Source organism: Helicoverpa armigera, chromosome 2 (assembly GCF_030705265.1).
Source record: "Helicoverpa armigera isolate CAAS_96S chromosome 2, ASM3070526v1, whole genome shotgun sequence".
Lineage (NCBI taxonomy): Eukaryota > Metazoa > Arthropoda > Insecta > Lepidoptera > Noctuidae > Helicoverpa > Helicoverpa armigera.
In genome coordinates this window covers 11,310,178-11,325,354 of record NC_087121.1, presented here as the reverse complement: position 1 = coordinate 11,325,354, position 15,177 = coordinate 11,310,178, and the positions used below count along the sequence as shown (strand labels likewise).

The 15,177-nt window shown below is 35.6% G+C and overlaps 4 protein-coding genes across 4 annotated transcripts in view; 2 read left to right on the top strand and 2 right to left on the bottom strand.

Moving 5' to 3' along the window:
- LOC110379007 (galactokinase) overlaps positions 1 to 15,177 on the top strand; it is a 95,018-nt gene that overhangs the window by 35,947 nt on the left and 43,894 nt on the right. The gene's annotated exons all lie outside the window — the stretch shown is intronic.
- On the top strand, positions 1,597 to 5,087 carry LOC110378971 (forkhead box protein J1). The gene is made up of 3 exons (XM_021338453.3): positions 1,597 to 1,999; positions 2,132 to 2,808; positions 3,113 to 5,087. The coding sequence occupies exons 2-3, from the start codon at positions 2,155 to 2,157 to the stop codon at positions 3,581 to 3,583; spliced, it is 1,125 nt and encodes a 374-aa protein (XP_021194128.3). The 5' UTR covers positions 1,597 to 1,999; positions 2,132 to 2,154; the 3' UTR covers positions 3,584 to 5,087.
- LOC110378962 (glucose dehydrogenase [FAD, quinone]) lies at positions 6,705 to 9,327 on the bottom strand. The gene is made up of 3 exons (XM_021338432.3): positions 9,078 to 9,327; positions 8,473 to 8,675; positions 6,705 to 8,227 (listed from the first exon to the last, which is right to left on the bottom strand). Exons 1-3 carry the CDS (start codon positions 9,220 to 9,222, stop codon positions 6,791 to 6,793), a joined length of 1,785 nt encoding a protein of 594 aa, XP_021194107.3. The 5' UTR covers positions 9,223 to 9,327; the 3' UTR covers positions 6,705 to 6,790.
- On the bottom strand, positions 9,576 to 14,681 carry LOC110379172 (geranylgeranyl transferase type-2 subunit beta). Its single transcript, XM_049843684.2, has 6 exons — positions 14,416 to 14,681; positions 13,629 to 13,746; positions 13,067 to 13,160; positions 12,518 to 12,688; positions 10,449 to 10,602; positions 9,576 to 10,010 (listed from the first exon to the last, which is right to left on the bottom strand). Exons 1-6 carry the CDS (start codon positions 14,607 to 14,609, stop codon positions 9,743 to 9,745), a joined length of 999 nt encoding a protein of 332 aa, XP_049699641.1. The 5' UTR covers positions 14,610 to 14,681; the 3' UTR covers positions 9,576 to 9,742.

The following is a 15,177-nucleotide window of genomic DNA, read 5'->3' as shown; positions in this document are numbered from 1 at the left end:
CTGCTTACCTACCTATCGATAGCCTACCAAATCACAATTTAGTCATTATTATCATTAAAGTTACATCGAACTTTGACCCCTTCGTCATTATTTGACTGAGTCAGCAAAACAGACACCTAGATAAAATATAATCGATTAGAATTAGTGCGAGTGAAAGCATTGGTAAACAAATTTTGTCGCCATGAAATCACGTTCTATGCTAATGGGATTGACAAAGGATTTTTAAGGTCAAGTTTGATGACCTCGTAACGTAACCTTTGAGATTTCTGCTTGCGTTGAAATTCGGTGAATTGTTTAGCTGAAACATACCTACCTACCTACATAACTTCGTAGTAAGCTGTAATTAGTATTTCAGGTGGGCTAATAACAGTGGCTAAGTAAAATTTACATGAGTGGTTGATATATGTTTAGAATTTTAGATAAAGTGAATAAATCAGAAAGTAACTGCCTAATTTTCTAGCCAGTTATCATGCGAAAACTTATCAACGAATTACACAAACAGTCTCTAGAGCCTGAAAACATAAGCAAATTATTATCTGGATGCGGGATGCAGTTCCCTCGCGACTCGCGACGCGGGTAGAGTCGCAGGGAACAGCTAGCATTGAAAATGAGGTCTGATACGACCCTTCGTTTATACCAGGATTGCCTGAAAGATGACATGAAAAGGAAGGGAGTGAGTGGCAGTATGACGAGTGACAGGGAAAAATGGAAGTCATATTGCTCAGACCCCAAATAAAATTGGGAACAGGGCAGGAGGAAAAAGAAGATTCCTTTCCTGTGCTTTATTCCCGAAACTAAATAATTCGGAAACCTATTTATTAGATTCTATTCTAAGCCATTCACCTCAATCCTACAGCCATTAATTTCACGTTGTAAACCTGCTTTCACAGTAGGTATGTTACCTTGTAATTCCAATATGACAAGGGTAGCTTTTTCATAGACTTGAGTCATTATCGGCTCAAAGTAAACAGTAGCGGAGGGGGGAATGGACAAGCACTTGCTTTAATTCCCTGTTTAGACGGATCAAATATAATATTGTAAATTAACAAGTGAACTACTTGTTATAATTTATGCTTAGGGGTGAGAAATGAGTACCTAAGTAGGTAAGTACTTAACTAACTATATTTAATCTATAGATGGTATTTTAAAAACGATGTAGGCTACGTATCTATCTATTTACCTATGTAGGTCGAAAAGGTGTCTTCCATATCTATTAGGTACCTAGGAAGCTTGCAAAATTGCGAGATAGTAGAGTCACCAAACTGCAATTTTGCTTAATTTCATGGAGGGTGTAAGATATACCTATGTAGAGGAGACTGTTCTCAGGGTCATTAAAGGGGAAGTTTTCTGAAATCGCGAAAATATTTCTAATTAGGTAATACCTACTTATAACTGCTATAATTATTGTTGAATTGAAAATGTGAGTGATATAACGGAAGTACCCGCACGAGCCGTCGGTGACGACATGCCTCAGAAACCATCGACCAGGCCCGCACTTGGGATATCCATGAAGTCTACAACGCAAAAGCAATATTGATTACAAAAATATCGTTGCAATCTATTATAATTATTAGAATTGTTTATGTATTGGTAGGGTTGTTTGGTATGGAAATATCGAAGAAGGCTGGATCAGTTGGGATGGTATTGCTGGTGGTGATGGGGTTGAACCACTAGCAGCCGGGTCCGGTCCTGCGTCCGATAACCGTGACTAATTGTCCGGAGCTATCAGCGATGCGGGTCGGCGTTGTCTTGCGGCGGAAAAATATCGATCGCAGCACACACCTGTTCGGAATCGTTCGACGGTGCACACAATGGGGCGCGCACCTGCCCACTAGCTCGCGCGCCGCCGCTCCGCGCGCACACACGCAGCCGCCGCCGACCCGACACCATGGCGGGGGGGCGCCGCTGACCGCCGCGACGTCACTCCGGCCGCGCCGTCGCCGATCGATTCCCTCCGGACATCTTGGACAACACCGTCCTCCACCTTCTATTCTCTCAGGTAACAACCCGAGATACCATCTAGGACTACCCCCAGTGATTAATTATTCATAATTCCGAGCAATCGAACTTTCCGGTATTAGCTGATTCATCAACTTCGTGACTCATAGGCTCACTGTCGCAATATTTTCAGGGCGAGCAATGTAGTTGGCCACGATGCATATAACGTCAGGCCTGTCTCCGGCGTCCGGCGAGATGCTGGACACGACGTCGCTCAACTTTTATGGCGATGCGGGAGATCAGTACGGTACGACGTACTTTGCCGTCGACCACACGGTCCCCGAGTCATCTCACACCGTCGAGATAGAATACGTGTACGAGCAACCAGAAACGTACGCAGTTAACCACGAAGATTTAGAAAAGGATGCAGCTCAATCTGAAACGGTTGCTGCTGCAGATCAAGATGATTACTCTAAGAAGATACGAACGAAACACAAGCCGAGCAAGATGGTTGTAGATGAAGAACCAGAGGCTGATTTAACGAATTTGACATGGCTGCAAAACATAACGAATATTATGTCGGTGCCGCAGTTTCCAATACCGCCGATGTCGCCGGGGCCGCAGGTGAAGCCGCAGCCGCAGAACACGCGGCTGCAGAAGTTCAACCAGACGATAGCGAAGTGTCAGAAGGACTTCACGGAGAACAAGCACGAGTACCGGACGAACAGTGAGAAGAAGCCTCCGTACTCGTACAGCACGCTCATCTGCATGGCCATGCGGTACAACAACGACAAGATGACGCTCTCCGCGATCTACTCGTGGATCCGGGAGAACTTCAAGTACTACAGGAACGCCGATCCCACATGGCAGGTGAGTGATATCGCATTAACCCTCATGATTTAATAAACGTGTGATGTGCAAACATGACGATAAGATTACGTCTAATTGGATTCATGAATAGGGAGTCGAGTGTGTGATTGATACGTTTTATTGGATATCTGATTACTGGCTGGTGACACACGATAGTTAAGGGGAAAATTCAATCATTCATTTTGCAGTAACTTTCAAGGGCTTAAAAATGATAATTCGAATATCGATATCGCATCGGAGAATTTTTAGCGCAATTTATTCTTCATTATCTTTAGTAAATAACGAAATATTTTCCTAATTTCAGAACTCCATAAGACACAACCTGTCTCTAAACAAAGTTTTCGTGAAAGTAGCTCGATCAAAACACGAGCCAGGCAAGGGCGGTTTTTGGAAACTCGACCTCGCACATTTAGAAGGAACCAAACGAATCTCAAATAGACCACACAAGAAGAAGAAAGCATCTGCTAAAGATAAGGTCACAGAAGAAAAAACTGCAATAGCCAACATACCAAAAGTGAACGCGGTTGAAGAGATTTCTAATGAAATAAATCAGGCTGTGACGTTGCATTTGCCGGATTTCAATCTTGGCAGTATTCAGAGCTTGCCAGACATAGACTTGGAGACGAACATTGGCGCCAACGTGATCGTGGAGCCAGCTATACCACCTCCTTTGATCCCAGAAGACGATCTCTCGTCCCTTCTTTTGAATCCAACGGACTGGGACGACCTACAACTGGACATGTTGGACAATTACCTGGATTCTTGTTTCAAGTAAGATTTTACGCATTTATTGTTAGTCAGATTCGATGTTAGTGAGTGTACAGTTTCGTTTTAGGGGTAGGCGACGTAATATTTTGTTTGAAACAAAAAAAAAAAACTGGTGTTTTTTAATGTTGTCCGATTTCGTATATGACTGCGTCATAAACTATAGTGGTACTGTGTAGGTAATAATATTCCTGTATACCGCAGATTATTCATTAAAGTGCGGAAAAATTAGAAATATCGTTGGTTCTTATAAAAATGCAGTGTCTTTCAGGTAATTTTGTGGCTTAGATCCGTCCGGTAGATTAATAAGTATTGAAATATTATAAAAGTTTAGCTTTTGAAACAGTGAACAGTAGAGAAAGGGGATAACGACTTTTAAATAGGTATTTACTTGATTGATTTGTAAATGATACATAATTTAGTCTAGTCAAAAAAGGCTTATGCGAAAGAATAGGTAAGTATTATGACGTTGAATTTGTTTTTTATATAAAACGTAGGGAAACTTCGTATTAGGGGACACTTATTTTGATTCTACAATTTGGATTTAAACAAGTCAGTAGCTGTTAGATTTTTTTTTATCACATTTTTATGTCATTCAAGTCAATAATTAATTTATTATGCATGTCTCTATTATGTGTGTACTATTTATAATGTTAAAGGACGGCGTTAATTGTTTTTATTAATTAAATTAACGTCAAAAGAATTAATAACAAGCAGCAAAAATTTCGGCACACTTTGCATGCGAAGTGGATGTCCATTTTACAATAATGATATAATATTTAAAGCTCAAAGTATCAAATACTGCAAAAGAATTGTCTCAAAATTAATAATTTTGCTCAATGAAAGCTCAGTCGATTGCCTAACAAATTGGGTTATCTATTTGAAAACAGTATTATGCACAATTAATTGTAGCAATGTTTTAAGTAATTAATATTAGTATCTATATTTACTCGATAAAATGTATATTTATTAGAGAGCATTATGTAGACAGCAACTTAATAAAACCGCCTGAGAAAACGTAAGCTTATTGATGGCGGAAATTAATAAAAAAACATTTTCAAGTTTGAAAACATATCAGTTGCTGATCTACTATTCTCTATTTAAATGTAAAAAATTGTATACAATGACGCATTTACCGCTCAGTATTATGATGTACAAAGTATTAATAAATTATTATTTCTAGTTATTAAGAAGTGTGGCAATATTTTATATATATTTTAATTATAATTATAAACTACTTAAAAAGCATTATCAGATAATCCGTCCAGTATTATATGAGAGTTTTGCTCAGGAAAATTATCTAAGTGTTGTAATGCATTAAATGCCTGAAAAGGTTTTTTTTCTATAATATAATATTTTGATTGAGAATTGAGAGTAAGTAATTTATGTATTTTGCAATATTGAAAAAAGTTTGTTAATTATAATAAGGGGGTGTCTACTTTTGGATATGTAATTAGTATTTTTCGGATTGCAAATGTGCAGTGACGCAAACATTGAAAATTATAAAAAAATGCAGTATTAGTATTTTTATACCGGAATAATGACGCATAAATATTTACTATTACTTATTATTTATTTATGGTTATGGTAAATAATATATTACCCAAAAATAAATGTTAATACATATTGCATGTCCAAAAAGCACGAAAATATGATTATGATTTAACTTGCACAAATAGTGATTATGGTGTTTAACATTATCTAAAGTTTAGATTAATATGTATGTAGATAAATCTTCCGTCCGTGAGTGTCTTAAGCTTATTATAGAATTTGTAAAAATACTAAAATGTTTTAATAATTCAAATGGCATTCTTTGCCTTTCTGGATTTTTCTCAAGGGGTCTTGTTGATACATATTAATTATTAAAATACTAATATGCAAAAATAATTGCATTCAATTTTTTGTGAAGAATCGATGGCCTTAATGTTGCCCCATGTTTGTGAATTTTCAGTGTCTTAGTAAGAAAAAAAAACTTATTAATGATGAAAAACGTATATAATCGACGTCTCATATCTACGTGTAGCTATTATATTTATACTATAGATATACATTTATTGATGAGATATTATAGTGTATCCGATAATTACTTATGGCAGATATTTTATCTAATTGGCGGGAGAAATAAGTATTAAAAAAAAACAGGCGTATTTTGTCAGTCGTTAAAAAATAGTCACTTTGCAAAACGACTATTTTTTGTTAAGTGCCTGTAACATTTCCTAGTCATTATATTATTTGTGTTTACGTGTTTAGATATTAGAAAAAAATGTGAAACAAAATGTGTATAATCGTAATTTATTTTGTAATAACTTATAAACAACAACGTACATTGTATGGACGACTGTATTATATGACTTTTTGACCATTGACGTATGAAAATTAGCCTTTCTGATGAATGATGCAGGCTTCTATACAATGGATAAATATAATTTCTTGTGGCACAAACATAATTTTCTTATTGTACTATTAAGTTGAAGTATCATTGTACTTAAATAAAATTAATCGTAGAAAGAATATTTATAATAAACTTATTTACTATCTGGTTAATCCATTTGACACTATTTAAAAATTGATATTGAATGCAAATATTTACACTTAGGGAAAATGCCTATAATGAAAAAAGTATTTCGAAATATTTCCAAGATCAACATGAAAATTGACAGTATTACAATACTTTTTAATAAAATATCTTCAAGAAATATTACTTACTGATTAAATAGTGTCAAATCTTTTATTTGTAATGTAACGGTTGTTTTGGAATTGACGCTCAAAATCCTGTACGCAATTTCATGTTTAGAAGTGTCCTTAATACATTCAATAAAGTGTTAAAATATAACCAAAGTTTTTCAATTATTTAGACACCTTACAAACGTTAAAGCTTCTATGTTAATAATTGAAAATCAATTAAAATCACTGTTATTTTTGTCCTTTTTGTGCCCTACCTCCAGTCTGGTAAGTGAGATACAAAATAAGAAGGGACCCAAAGCGAACTCTGGATGTTTCATGTTCTCTTCAAAAATAATATAAAAATCCTGGGTAATATGTAAGTGTTTATTGAATGGGCCTCTTTTTAATAATGCTGTTTTTTTTATCAAAAACATACCGGTTGTCAAAAACACTAATATACTTAATTCAAATTGTGTAAACAGCTTAAATCTCAATAAATTACATTTTTAACTTAGAAACATTGTTCAGAATGAACTCGCATAAAATCTTTCCATTATCTATCAAAACAAACATTAAATAAATATTCTTTAAATAAATCATTTGTGTAACAAAATGGAATGTGAATTTTAACTTTAATACTGGTATCAAAGAATACACTAGCCATCATTGCAATAGCTGCATTTATATTTCCACTGGGCAAAGTTGGCAACACTGAGGCATCAGCAACATACAGCTTTTCTACTCCCAAAACTTTAAAAGAAGTATCTACTACAGATTTATTGGAGTCTGGCAACCCCATAGAGCAAGTACCTACAGGGTGGTACGAAGTCAACGTCAAATGTTTGATGTAGCAGTCAAAGTACGAATCTGTGAAAATCTCAAAATGTTCACAACCAGGGAAATGATTTTGGTTTATGTAACCACCAATATTTTGGATTGATTTTGTGTTTACAAATTGTATGACTAGCTTCAATCCATTTATTAAAGTTTCTCTGTCACTTTCATGTGACAGATACTTAGGGTCTACTAGAGGTGGCGCTTCGGGGTCTGTACTATTTATGTAAACATGCCCTCTGCTTTTAGGGTGTAATATCAATGGTAAAATAGTGCCTACATAGCTATCAAAACTTTTAGAAAAATATTTGTCCCACACTTCATCTCTGATGTTGACATTATTTCTTAATAAACTACCTCTATCTGATGATAGTCCTACTGGCAACACCATAAATTGTAAATCTGGATCTGACTGGTTTTTAGTGGATAGGAAACCAATCACTTCACAACCTGGGGTTGTCCATGGCCCTTTGCCATTAATAAAATAGTTTAAAACGTATAAAGGATTAATCATATCCATAGCACTAATTGAAACCGATTTATTGAATAAAACAAAGTCTAATCCAGTGCCTATATGATCTTGTAGATTTTCTCCCACAGGTAAGTTTTTGACAGCTGGTATCCCAATTGTTTTTAGTAGTTTTTGAGGCCCAATACCTGACAATTGTAATATTTTTGGAGTATTTATTGCCCCAGCGGAAAGAATGACTCCTTTTCTTGCATAAATGCTACTTTGCCTGCCAGCCAGTAAGATTTTGATACCTACAGCAGTGTTGCCCTTAAAAATAACTTTTTCTACAAAAGCATTAGTAACTACATGTTTATTTACATCTAAATTATCAGATGTGCACCATCGTTTTCCATTATTCTGGCTGACAATATTTTTTCTGAAGCCTGACTTAAAATCTATGTCTAGTGTAGGATAATTTAATTCTTTGGCTGCCCCTAGGACTGCATCAGCTAAATCACTTTGGTATTGCACATCATTTAAATGTAGAATGTTTTGTTCTATAAATTCAAACTGTTTTTCTATGTACTCCATGGTGTGTTTTCCATGGAACCAGTTGACATAGTGTGAAATATTACCTCGGATGTGAATCATGTTGTTGAGCTTAGAGGACCCTCCCAAGATCTTGCCTTGGGCTAATTTACATTTCTGAAAAATAAAAAAAATGTGTAATGTAGAAACTAATGAGATGAAAATTTGAAAAAAAAAGCAGTAATAATACTTTTAATAAACATGAACAGATTAATATTTAAAACAGCAAATCAAAATGATAAAATATAAGTTTTATTTTTATTTTGCAGAGCCTTTGCTTCTTGTAATATAAATTATTGGAGCTATTTTCCTATTCAATAATCTTATGACAATCTTTCACAGGTATACTAGGATTAACTTACCCTATCTTTCATAGCAAAACAAGCATGTTTCTGAGGCACTGTTTGAAACTGCCAGTCCAGCAGAGAGCCATGGAAGAAAGGTCCAAGTACGGGTGCCTCAAGTAATGCATGACTCCTACACCCTGCTTCTACCACTATGAAGGTGTAATTAGTCTCTGTGGCTAGTCTATGGGCAATGACGGAGCCTGCTGTGCCGGAACCAACTGAAAATAAATGGTTTTATTTTACAATCTTAAATACAGTTTCTACAATTTAGGAATCTAATAGGTAGAGTGTGGTGAAATTAAATACAGTAAGTACCTAAACTTTTTGTCACAGGCGAAAGTTTGTTACATCTTTATACTAAAAGGCTGAAGAGTTATTTTCAAGAAACTAGGCATGAATGAATATTTAATTAATACATCATAATAACATCCTAGCGTGGAAAGTAGTTTCCCAAAGACGCGAGGGAAACGGCGGGGAATTTAGTTTTCGTTATCTTTAAAGTTATAATCAGGTACAAAGGTTCTGTGAGGTATAACTTTTTCGAGATACGTAATTATATTTATTCTAAATTATCTATAATAAAATCACGTTAATTTAATATTAAATAGTTAATAACTTACCTATAACATAGTCATACTCCGGCTTTATATCCTGGATATATTTTGTCGAGATTAAATCACTGTAGTAAACAAAATATATAAACACTGTTGATATGTGAACACAAACGCTAAATAGGAAGAACTGAAAACAGTGTATTGACAACATGTTGACCTTTCATTATTTATTGTATTCTTACTTAATAAATTATTTAAAAGTTCAAAACTTTATTATTTTTAGGTTATAAATGTTTGTTTACATTTTAGACATTGAAGTTTGAACTTCATTTGACATTGACAGAAGAACTTTTTGTCTATGGCAATATTTTTTTTTGCGCAGATTTGCAAGAATTTGAGCAGTGGTACGCAGTGCAGGTTGCACCCGGGTATTCTTTCATTTACAGATATTGATCTTATAATAGCTGACAGACTGAAAATAAAACATGAAAACGGCACTCGACAAGTCCACCCATACTGCAATACAGTGTTTGGCACAAAAGTAAGGGAGAAATTAAACAAGCCTTCCATTGTATCACATTATATTCTCTTATTGCAAATATACTTAAACATAAAATAAATACAAAACTTCTGCATATTACATTTATACATACAAATCACTGTGCTCTTATTAGATAGGTATTCAAAATGACTCCTCACGCAATTCTTCATACATGTCATACAGTTCAAAATTACATCATAATTTCTGGTTGTAACTTTAACCTATCAATGGTTTCCTGTGGCATGCAGTAGACTGGGTTGACAGGTTTGATCTTGGTGTTGCCTAACAACGAAAGGCCTGCTAGACCAAATAACGTATGGAATGGGTCGGTAACATCGCCTGGCCGGTCGCTAAAACCACCCGTTTCAGCGTCTTGGCAAGCTAAGATGAATTCTTCTAATTTTTCGCGGTCCACCCAGCGGATTCTGTTCAGCATTGTAAGTGATGCCATTACCCACCTGGAAATTGTAAAGAATATTTAATACTGGCAATATTACATAAAAAGTTTATGGTAGGATATTCAGAAAATAATAAGATGTTCATGTTGACTAGCTTTCAGTTAAATGCAAAATTTATAGAAATAATACAGAAGAAGACAGACAGAAAATAAATATAACTATACTCTATCCACGGAAGCAAGAGCTAAAAGGTAAACAAAGAATGACACTTTTTCAAGATGGCGGTATAACCCGACCGATGACAAAATCACAGATACTGCGAACATTTTACACAAAAATGTGACGTTTTGTCATCGGTCGGGTTATACCGCCATCTTGAAAAACTGTTATTCTTTGTTTACCTTTTAGCTCTTGCTTCCGTGGATAGAGTATAGTTGTAAGGATGCACAGATAAATGGTCTGAGTATCTTTGATTCCGAAGGTCCAAGAGATCCTTACCAAGAATAACACAAGTCTGGCAGTTTCTCAGGTCTGCCGTTCAGCCCACCGCTGGGCAGCTGCCTCTCACACAGCCACCACGCGAGAGCATCTACTTTTAGCGCGTCCATCCGCTTGCAAATGGAGAGGGTGCCGACACAGCAGTATATTAGACCTGAAACATTTAATTGAAAAATTACAACTGGTAGTATAATAAAAAGTAATTTGTAAAAGTTCTTTTATTTGCAATTGTATCAAGTGAAGTACTTGCTTGCACCTTTTTCTATTGATACTGGAAAATATGCATTAGATGCAGTCCATAACTTCATCTGTGTTCTGAGAGAACAGTCATGTACCTGAATAAAAAAGGAGCTTATCTCTGTCACCAGAGTACTACCTATCATCATGTCAAATTCAATCTCAATGAGGGTTTTCTAAAATGGCGTCCACGAGGTGGCAGCACCGAGTCGTCAGGTCCAGGTAACTGTCAAAGTGCTTATCTTTACTATGAAGCGTATTTACAGAGTGTACATAGCCAAAACGCATCCATAGGAAACTGCTCGCTGATACTTTGTAATGCTGTTTTTTAATTTGTGATTTCAAAGTATACACGAATTTTGCGTACTGCTCGCGTATAATTCGTAGCTTAGACGTGCACATGCATCTTTCCAATTTATACACGGTCAAATTTAACTATACAAAATTTATATTAGGTAAAGCATTAAAGAAAAATGGCTTTGAATCTGAGTTTGTTTATTAGAAATGCTAATTAAACAGGCTTCTTTTTAATATCATTATTCGCCCCCAAAAATGTATGCTGCCTTCTAAATTATTAAGTCAGCCACAATTAACGAGCACCTAAATAATACTATCTTAGCCACTAGTTATCTTCTAAGTAAACCACTCTAAATACAACTCAGCATGATGGTTATTTTTTAGCATCTTTTGTAGCAGGCATTCTAACAGTAAACTTCTAAAATAATATTAAATGACATCATAAAATATATTTAATTAGCTTCTAATTTTTTAACTCAGTACGTTTAAAATGTAAGCAAGCAACATGCAGCAAGCATAGCTTCTGTCACGGCTCCGGTGCTGCGGGGCTCCGGCGGTCCCATGCGAGCTTATCGTCGCAGATGGTTTTCACGCTCACCACCGCAGCTTCGGCCGGCCAGCCTCAGCCGTGTTCGGCAAGCGTTAAAACTACCTGCGCCGCAGCTCGCAGGCCGCCTCACCCCTCCGCGCCTACGCGGTTTTGAATTGCACTCTAGGGGTAGGGCAGACAAGACTACGTGGAGTCAGTTTTGCAGCGATTCGTTTTCGTCACTAACTTCAATTTAATACAATGTTTTTTAATTGAACGAGCATTATTAATATTTAAATTAACATTAAATGCTAGGTCGTGTTTTAATCAAAATGGCGAGCATGCAACTGCTCGCGAATAGATTGGAATCGTAAAGTTTTTCGCGCCTATTCCAATGTATACACGATTAGTATGCATGCGGACTAGCACTGTATATTAAGGAACAAAGCAAGATACTTTGGCCACTACAAAATATATGCGAGTATTTGCGTACTGCTGCTGTATACATCGGAAGACTTTGTATAAAAAGTGAATTCCAATCTATCCGCGACTAGTTTCACACGCTTGCGTACTAACCATGTATATACTGTAAATACGCTACTATGAATAGTGAACGATTTTAGTGTTTTTTTTTATTTTATAATTAAAGCACTGCATTATTGTTTTACTATTGCGGTTGAGTAATAGAGTAAATAAAAAAAACTAAATCATATTGTGTTAACAAATTTTTCAACAAGCTTTTCCTTAGTACCAGTGACTTTTGCACCCTCTTAGCTCAATTTTTAGTTCGGAAACCTTATTCTGACCGTAGTCCATAATAAAATCAATAACACTTCCAATATAACAGAATTTCAATAAACAATAAGTTCGGCACCTACAATTCCATACTATTTGACAGCTGTTTGGACCTGACGCATACGAAGCGCCGCCTGGCGGTAGAAAAAGTATCGAAAACCCTCATTGATTCACCTACTTTTTATACTTAAGGAGGCCAAAAAGAACTTACCAGCATGACTTTCAGAGCCAGGTTTAGATCCAAAGCCCCCATCAAAGTTCATGCAGCTAAGGACGAACTCAACAGCCTTATCCACATTGATGGCATCAAGCCTTTGTAAGAGCGACAGGCACATCACAGCACAGAAGGAAAACCTCGTGTCCTTCTCGCCCCATTTGTCACCTAGAATGAAAGATATATTCAAAGTCAAAATCATTTATTAAAGAAGGCTACTTAAATTAGCACCCCTAAAAATGTTCCCCTATAAGAAGGGGTGATGAATGAACATCCCAACACCTGTCTAGTAAAATGTAACTATTAAATTACAATCTGATCTATTTTTTTTCCAAATATGTACTTATTTTTTCATTGTAATGTTTTGATTTAACTTCAATAAAGTATGGAAGTCATTATTGGCTAATCAAGGAGGAAATTTAAAGTATTCATTTTTATTTACTTCTACATTAAAAGTGTAATTTTTGTTTGGGATTTCATACAAATCTGCTTCTCATAGATTTCAAGATGCATCCATGCATCCACGTAGTGTGAGAACATACTCACCGAAAAAGCTGCCATCCTCTTGTTGCAGGGAAGCAATATATTTGACAACACCATCTACATCTATTGCATCCAGTCTGTCATACATTGTGAGGACCTGCAACAGAAAGTCTTCAATATAATGGTATGATAGAAAAAGTCAGGTCTATACTGGATGTGGACCACAAAATAGAAGTTGAATATAACACCAATTTCACAGACATACATATTTCAGTTGAGATAGAGGCTCAGGACAAAGGTTGTAAGAGTACTTAATTATGTGTTTATTTTTAGTAAATGTGAGGAATTTGCATTTGGGTAAATGATTGGGCATTAGCCATTTATAAGATACTTGACGTTTTCCTGCAGAATCACCCTCATCTGTAGGAACCACTATCCATACTGGGACAAACTATAACCTATGTTACTATGGAAGAGTGTCGCTTTCCAACAGTAAGATTTTATAAATTGTTTCAGTAGTTTTGAAGCCTTTGATTACAAAAAAAAAATCTTAATTAACTTAAAAACTTATTAAATTAATAAGTTATTATATTAATAAGATATAGAAAGAAGAAATAATTGTTACCTGCACAGCACTCAAGGTGTACAATATATGTGGGTCATGTGGAAAGCAAGCTGAGATACCGCCATTCTCCTTGTTCTGACATGAGCTGATGAACTTTATTATGTCTTCTTTCGGCATTCTGGGAAATAAAAAAAGAACAATTTATACTAAATTATTTTTTTAAATCAGAGTTAGAATACATGGGCAAAATGGCTGAATCACCAATACAATTAAAACCTAATTAGCGCTGAGCAGCCACATGAATAATGTGGTCCATTTATCAAGTAACAGTAATCTCCCAGTCACTATAAGATACATAGAACTGATGACTGATGCTACATACTGATATATGATGTCCTCCTAGCCGATTACGGCGGCTGTTCTCATATAAGGAGATTAGCCAACTGTGCAGAACATATTATAGTGCACAAGTATTTGCGCAGACACAGGAGCACTCCCTATTCCTTCACTCTCGTAGCCTGATGGGACGGCTATCTGACACGACCGGAAAGAGATCAGGCGCAGGATAGACATATAGAACTTATTATACTAACTGATATATAGAACTTATTTAAACAATAGCAACACATGTTTGTGAATCTCCTGACACTCATTTAATTGTTGGAACTGTTCCCAAATTGAATGCTTCTTTATGCATTGTGATGCAAAAGTTAACTACTTAAAATCAGCAAGAGATTAAAAATACTTCTAAAGATAAAGAGATAAGTGAAAAAAAAACTTTTGACTATTACACTTTTTCATTGGCGTCTTAATGCGCAGAAATTTGAGACAATAATTTGTACTGTACCTGTCTGATGCCCCGATAAGTTCCATAGCAGTCAGACTCCAATAAACACCAGACATGCGAAGATATTCAGTCATACAATACTCGTAGTCATCATGACTAGATCCGTAAGTCGCCAAATAGTCCGCATGCTTCTTCAACAATAAGGTTTTAGGCCTGTCCGGCTTTAAATTCACGTCTTTGGTGGTAAACGCCATGTTTTTATTTCACTTTCGGCTAATAAATTAACTTTTAATGCAAGAAATAGGATTTTCGGATTTTGTGATGATTACATGACAGTTGACAGAAAATCTATCAATGTCAAATTCGATGTTACGTTGACATTTGAGAATGCGTAAAATGGAACGGGTAGATGGTGTACGATGTGTGTAAAATAATCATTATTTTTTTATTGATTTAATAAAATACGGAGTAATATTGTCATTTCACAAAGTGAGGTACCCATGCTTTATAACTCCAACCATCGTATTCCAAATAATTTTGTGAAATGGCATGTTACTTGTATGCTTGGATCCGTTCCTTTGCACGATAAAGTAACACCGCTTTGAATCTCATTAGAATCGTTATTACAAAAAGGGGATTAGAGCTACGAATATGAGCACAGATTATATAATAGTGATATGAGGTTGAAGTAAATAGAATTTTTAGGGACTTATTTGATTCTTACTTCCGTTCAGTTTCTTCATCAAAAGTAAAAGTCAAAGTAATGTCTAAAGTAAAAGTAACGGTCAAATTCGTTTTTTCAAGGCTAAAGTGACAGCAAAA

Bases quoted from the DNA above. Each gene is read 5' to 3' on its own strand.
- LOC110378971 (XM_021338453.3), top strand. From the start codon at position 2,155: ATGCATATAACGTCAGGCCTGTCTCCGGCGTCCGGCGAGATGCTGGAC. The intron at 2,809-3,112 runs GTGAGTGATATC...TCCTAATTTCAG, and splicing joins ACGCCGATCCCACATGGCAG to AACTCCATAAGACACAACCT.
- LOC110378962 (XM_021338432.3), bottom strand. From the start codon at position 9,222: ATGTTGTCAATACACTGTTTTCAGTTCTTCCTATTTAGCGTTTGTGTT. The intron at 8,676-9,077 runs GTAAGTTATTAA...ATTTATTTTCAG, and splicing joins GGAGTATGACTATGTTATAG to TTGGTTCCGGCACAGCAGGC. The intron at 8,228-8,472 runs GTAAGTTAATCC...TTTATTTTTCAG, and splicing joins GTTTTGCTATGAAAGATAGG to AAATGTAAATTAGCCCAAGG.
- LOC110379172 (XM_049843684.2), bottom strand. From the start codon at position 14,609: ATGGCGTTTACCACCAAAGACGTGAATTTAAAGCCGGACAGGCCTAAA. The intron at 13,747-14,415 runs GTACAGTACAAA...TTTATTTCCCAG, and splicing joins CTTATCGGGGCATCAGACAG to AATGCCGAAAGAAGACATAA. The intron at 13,161-13,628 runs GTAACAATTATT...TTTCTGTTGCAG, and splicing joins ACACCTTGAGTGCTGTGCAG to GTCCTCACAATGTATGACAG.